Source organism: Trypanosoma grayi (assembly GCF_000691245.1).
Source record: "Trypanosoma grayi strain ANR4 Tgr_979_V1, whole genome shotgun sequence".
Classification (NCBI taxonomy): domain Eukaryota; phylum Euglenozoa; class Kinetoplastea; order Trypanosomatida; family Trypanosomatidae; genus Trypanosoma; species Trypanosoma grayi.
This window is the reverse complement of record NW_008826598.1, coordinates 1-6,186: the sequence shown is the minus strand read 5'-3', so window position 1 is coordinate 6,186 and position 6,186 is coordinate 1. Positions and strand designations below refer to the sequence as shown.

Here is a 6,186-nt window from a genome sequence, read left to right as displayed (position 1 = left end):
CGCGCGTGTTTGGCCTCCCGCGCCTTTGCATCGCGCCGCGCCTGAGTAAGCTGCGCAGTGAGCTGGGCGATGTGGGCACAGAAGTTGCCGGCGTCTTGCCGCCGCTCCACCCGCTCGTCCTGCAGCTGCGAGTCGACGCACTGCAGCAGCAGCGCCTGCTCCGCCAGTGGCCCGCCACGCCCCTGCTGGTGATGGTGTGCCGCCTCGGCTGTCTCTATTCCTCCTGCCCCTTCGCTCGCTGCTGGGGCTGCAATGGGGGTGTTGCCGGCGAGGAAACTTCGCAGCTGCTGCGTGAGCAGGCGCCGCTCTTCCTGCAGCTCTGCCACCTCGTGCCGCAGCTGCGCCGCCTCCGCCTCACGCCGCTCCACACAGCGGGCCTGCTCCGCCAGCAGCTCGTCCTTGCACTGGAGCGTCTGGAGGATGCGTTCTGCCATGTCATCATCGCCGTCGCCGTCGCCGTTGTCGGCGCCGTCTGTGTGGTCTGCCTCGCTGCCACCCCACTGCGCAACAGCAACACGCGTGTGCCCATCGTCTCTTGCAACCTCTACCACGGCGCTATTTTCGCTGCCGCTTGCCACAGCCCCAATGCCATCACCCACATTGCTATGGCTGCTGCTTCCCGCACGCGGAGGAAGAGGCAGCGGCTGCTGTTTCCGCCTAACGATTCTATCCAGCGATGAATCTTGTGACTTCGTTTCCATCACCAATATGGAGACGTCAGCAGAGGAGCCGCCACCGTCGCCGCTGCTCATCCCGCAGTCACTCTTCTCTATCTATACTGGTGGCTGCTTCGGCTGCCGCATATCAACAGCATCCGTATTGCCATGAGGAAAGGATCAAGATCGAGAAACAAAGAGATGGGCTGCGCGTGCAACATACACACAGCATAGACACAGACATATATAAATAAATAAATAAATAAATATATATATATACAACAAGGAGGCTTCTGTTTCTCTCCACGCCACCTTTGCACACCACTGTGTGTGATTTCACCCTTTCCAGCGCCAGAGACGGACCAAAACGTCACGCTCTCGGCGCCGCCTCGTTGAGCAGCTTGAACACGTGCCTGTAGCACATCAGCAGCTCGCCCTTCGTTGTGGTGCGACGGGACGCGGCAAGGTGAGCGCGCATGTACGCGAGCAGCGGCGCCCGCGACGACAGCAGCGACAGCATCACCGTCTCGTCGTCAAAGCCCAGCCGCAGCAGCTGCGCCAGCTCCTCTATGGCGTCGCTACACTTCGGGCGTGTGGCGAGGTGGCGCGCGACAGCCTCGGGCGGGCGGTAGACGAAGTGGCGGCACACGCCGGAGCCGCAGCGGCACACCACGAAGAACTTCTGCAGCGGGTCCTCGCCGTGGAAGAGCGGTGCCACACGGTGAGCGTAGCTGAGCGTCAGCTCCTCCCCCGCCTGCACGTCGCGGGTGGTGAAGAAACTGTTGGGGTCGTCGAAGTGCGGGAAGTGCTCGATGCGGTCGAGCAGTTCGCGGCTGCCAGCAGCAGCAGCAGCAGCGGCGGCGGGCCAGAAGTCGCGCGAGAGTCCGGCGCACACGTTGGGGTCACAGCTGTGGTTCATGAGATGATGTGGCTGCGGCTGCGTGACGAGCTCCAGCAGCACGCCGGAGGGCTGCGTGTAGTGCCACGTGTCGGGGAGGCGCGTGTGGGTGTCAGCGAGCAGCGGGACAAAGTTCGCCGCGTCCATGAAGCTGCGCTGCGGCTCCGTGATGATGCGCGTGCCTCGCGGAATGTCGCGCGACGCCACGAGGCCACGGCTGTGAATCTTGCTCAGCCCAACGCGCACGCAGTCCAGCGTCACACCGTGCAGCAGGCCGCGGAAGAGCGGCGTTTCCCCGGCACTGTTGCTCCCGCTGCTGGTCGTGCCGCCTCGCTCTGCCGCCGCTGTTGCCGCCGCTGCTTGACCGTAGGCGCCCATCTCAATGAGCTGCCGCAGCGCCGTGGACGTCTCTCGGCCGTCTGTCACGGTGGCGGCAGCAGGCAGTGGGGGCGCATTGCTGTGCCGCGTGTAGAACGACACGCGCCCAACGCCGTAGCGCACGTATGCCATAGCGCTGAGGCAGCCATACACCAGCCGGCCCATCACCGGCGTCGCCAGCGCATTGAGGACAAGTGCAGACTTGCGCAGCGCCGCCTCGTCGAGTCGCGAGGGCGCTGGGCGCTCCGTGTGAACAGCAGGAGCAGCCTCAACAGTTGTAGTGGTCGCACTGGGACCCGCCCCGGCTGACGCAGTACTTGTGGCGTTGAGCACACCCGAGGAAAGTACGCGCTCACGATCCGCGTAGTTTGTACGCCTTGTGCGACGGAACGACTGCTGCTGCTGCAGTGATGAAGATACGCTGGAGCTGCACAATGCACAACACGAGCAGCGGCGCACGACGGCCGCTGACACCCGGCTCCGACGCACCATCAATGGCACAACGACCCGCATCACGATATGGGCCACTTCCCTCTCAGTCTCTCTTCTGCTTATCTCTTTTCTTCCCTGCAAATGCCTGAGTGATGCCAGCACGAGAACAAGAATGGACAGCAGCAGAGAATAGCACAACTAGTGACACGCGCAGCATGCGCTCACATAAAAGAGTCGGTGCATAATACAACGGCATTCTGCGTTAACATACAGAAGGCGGAACTCACACACCACGCAGCCTTAGAATGATGGCTGCTGCGGCACGCCTGCTGCTGCTGCTGCTGCTACCGCCGTGCCTTGCTTCTCCCTTGCCATCAACGCAGCACCCTTGCGAACAGCAGGCGAGTCCCGCACCGACTGCCGGTGACGACGCAGCAGAGCGGCAAAGTCCGGCGACGGCAAATAACTCGGAAGCACCCTTGGGAGGAGAAACAACTTCTCGTTCGTGGTGCCTTCCGCTGCCAGCGCACTTGCACTGAATGACACCGCCGGTGCAGCAGCAGCAGCTGCCGTGAGTGCGGTGGGCGGCGTGAGGAACTGACACCCAAGGTCGCGCAGCAGCGACTCGAGCGGTTGATTCTGGCGGCGCGCCACAAGTCGCGCGAGCAGCTCCGCTCCCCCGCGCCACTCCACCGCCGCTGATGCAGCCGCTCGCCTTGACGGGGCGTGCTTGTGGCCGCGAGCAGTGGCGTCCATCCTTTGATGCTCATGCTGTTGCTGCTGCAACAAAGACCAGGCGTTTAGCTTCGCTACCACCCGTTGCGTGTAGTCCGCGAAGCTAACGACGCTCCGCTGCGAGTTCTTGTACTCGTACAGCACGAGCAGGAGTGTGCTCTCCACCACCTCGTCAGCTGAGGGGGCGTCGCTGCGCAGGTCGCGCTGCTGCTTGTCCTGCAGTGTCTTCTCAACGGCATTCCCACCGCACCCACAGTATGTGCACTGTGGGCACTTGTCCGAGACGACGCACCAATGCAAACTGTCCGCCTCCGCGTCCTGACCACCGCACGACTCACCCTCAGCATCATGATCCTCCACATCAGGAGCAGCACCACCGCTGTCATCTGCAGGTACACCACGCCAGGATCGTCCCGCAAACACCTCGAACACACTCCGCAGCTGCGTACGTGTGAGTGGGATAGGGAAGCGCCACACACCCCAGTCGTACAGCATCACCGCATGTGCACGCGAGTGGTCCCTGTTCATCAGAAGCGCAGCGGTGAAGCTGGAGGAGGCAGCCGCTAGGTATCCAGCAAGCACGAACAGTGACAGCGGCAGGTGCGTGCTCGTGAGCGAATCGGCCTGCGCTCCACCTGCCGTTGCTCCTTGGTCAGTGTCGAGAACCCACACATGTAGCGCCTGCAGGGCAAGCCCGCTGCCAGACGACGGCAGTCCTCCTTCCGCCAATGCTGCGCTTGCGTTCGCCACGAGTGAGCCCGCAATGGCAATGGGCATCGTGGCAGACGCCTCATCGCCACGCGGGCACCACTGCAGAGCGTTGAGGAAAGATGTGGACGACACAGTACAGTGCCGAAGCTCCACTTCCATCCCCTTACCATTACCGCTGTTGCTGTTGCTGCAACGGAGCAGCAGGTCCGACATTGTGCCACTACTGAACGCCGCCACCCACTCGCGGCGCATGCCAAGCCGCACCACAAGGGCGAGGCGACTGAGGTGCGCGAGCGACCGGCAGTGTGAGCGGAATGCGCTCTCCTTCAGCCACGTGCTGTGACACACCCAGCAGTAGTGGCACATGTCATCCGAGGCGGCAACAGAAGACCCACTCCACGGCTCCACCCGCGCAGTCGGAAGCGTCACCTTCCAGCACACCGCACGGGTGAAGAAGACACGCTGCACACTCATCAACACGGGCTCGTCCATACTCCCACTCGCGGCCCCGGTAGAAATGTCTGCTTCTCCTGCCACGCCCGCACCGACCACAGCAGCAGCAGCATCATTTTCCTTGCCTGCAGCCGCCGCGCCCGGTGCGATGTGTGCAGCTGACGCAGTTGTCGGCGAGGGTGTTGGGAAGAGCTTCTCGTACCCCAGGTGCCGCACCTCGCTCAGCAGCAGGAAACATTCCTGGCCGTAGCTGTCGTGCCACGCGACCCGTACGTTCGGCGCGTCCCGACCCTCCTCGTCCAGTGAAGTAAAGCGGAGACCGCGGTTCGAGCTGGTGATGGTGGTGACGGTGTTTTGCCCCGGCCTCGTCACGCTGACGCCTGCCGTATCGCCTGAGTTTATCCTTCCGCTGCTGCTGCTCGGTGTAGAGGACGGCGGCAGCAGCAGCGTGAGACGAGTTAGAGCACTCTGGATAGACACCAGAAGACTGATGCCGATGTGAGCCAACACAACGCTACACTGCGCCGGCCCGGCGGCTGGCTCGAATGGCAGCACGCAAGGCGCAAGAAGTGCCTGCTGCCGCTGCACCTCCACACTCCGTCCTTCTTCGTCCACTAGTTCTGCGTCCTTCTTGTCTCCATTTTCCGCGTCCTCGCCAAAACGCGCAACCGCTGAGCGCCCATTAGCAAAGAGCTCTAGCTGGCAAAGTTGCGTCCCTGCCAAATACGGTGACAACACACAACGCAGTGCGTCCGGCGTCAACCTATCGTGCGGCGACACCCCAACGGCAGCCTGCCGCTGCTGCTGCTGCTGCTGGTTTTGCGCGTGGATATCGATGCCAAAGGAGCAGGTGCGATCCGCGTCCTCCTGCAGCGTGCCCAAGTTGCGCACGAGTCGCCGGTGGTGTACGCGGTGCGAGCCATCCTCGCCGCGCATCGTGTGCCTTGCGAAGGCGGCCACAAACGCAGCGCAGAGGCGCTGCTGCGTCGCACCGAGCGCCAACTTTGGCCTGCTTTTGCTGCTGCCGCCCCTTCTTCTGCCGACCTGTGGCTGCAGCTGCCGCATGAGTTGCTCGTCCTGCGGGTACCAATGCGTCATGGAGCCGAACCTCTGCGAGAGGCGGTGGCCAGCGTGCTCCAGCGCGCAGCGGCGCAGGCGCAGCAGGGAGTTAGTCAACACGGTGCGGTACGTCTGCGGCAGTGTGGCATCGATAAGCTGCGCCACCGCCTGCGTGCTCGGCCGCCGCACCGCCACGTCGTGTTCGCCGCAAAGCTCCTCTGCGCCGTCTTGTATCCCACTGCTGCTCCTGCTGTTTGGACTGTCTGGGGCAATAAGACGAGAGAGACGTTCAGCGCACTGCGCCACAGCGCTGTCGACGAGGCGGAGGGCGCTGCGGTTCACGCGGTACTTGTTCTGGAACGCCACGACATCGGCGTTGCTGGTGCAAGCGTACCACTCGCACAGCAGCGACCGCAGCATGAGCGGCTCACTGAGGTGGTGGCCGCCACTTTCCGCCCCACCACCGGGATTAACTGTTGTGGTTACTGTTGCCGCTGATGCCAAGTTGCGCTGCGACCTCAGAGAATGCAGGTACTGCATCGCGGGCGTGTCGACGTTGGTGTCATCGTCGCTACGCGCCGTCATGCGTGGCAGCATGAGCAGCGCCGGCACCGTCATGGCACACGCAATGAGAATGGCTTCCTCCACGCAGGCGAACTGCAGCGCGTAGTACAGCAGCAGCGCCTGCTCGTGCGGGAGGGGCAGATACGCCACAAGCTCTCCCTTCGCGGTGAGCCGTGCCGTCTCGTAGCGGCGCAGCACTCCCGCCTCGCCGCCGGCCTCCGCCGCATTCACTTCTGCCGGCTGAAGGATGCCCAACTCCTCCAGCTGCTGCACGCCGTGCGCGAGGGCGCGTGGCGGCGG

General features: G+C 63.4%; 3 protein-coding genes across 3 annotated transcripts; 1 reads left to right on the top strand and 2 right to left on the bottom strand.

Annotated features, from left to right (window-relative positions):
- Positions 1 to 191: 191 nt before the first annotated feature.
- DQ04_09791020 (hypothetical protein) lies at positions 192 to 680 on the top strand (the record flags this gene model as incomplete). Its single annotated transcript, XM_009316054.1, has 1 exon — positions 192 to 680. The coding sequence occupies one exon, from the start codon at positions 192 to 194 to the stop codon at positions 678 to 680; it is 489 nt and encodes a 162-aa protein (XP_009314329.1).
- Positions 681 to 1,026: 346 nt separating this feature from the next.
- On the bottom strand, positions 1,027 to 2,445 carry DQ04_09791010 (hypothetical protein; the record flags this gene model as incomplete). Its single annotated transcript, XM_009316053.1, has 1 exon — positions 1,027 to 2,445. The coding sequence occupies one exon, from the start codon at positions 2,443 to 2,445 to the stop codon at positions 1,027 to 1,029; it is 1,419 nt and encodes a 472-aa protein (XP_009314328.1).
- A 219-nt stretch (positions 2,446 to 2,664) lies between these two features.
- DQ04_09791000 (putative helicase) lies at positions 2,665 to 5,940 on the bottom strand (the record flags this gene model as incomplete). Its single annotated transcript, XM_009316052.1, has 1 exon — positions 2,665 to 5,940. The coding sequence occupies one exon, from the start codon at positions 5,938 to 5,940 to the stop codon at positions 2,665 to 2,667; it is 3,276 nt and encodes a 1,091-aa protein (XP_009314327.1).
- Between the last annotated feature and the right edge of the window lie 246 nt (positions 5,941 to 6,186).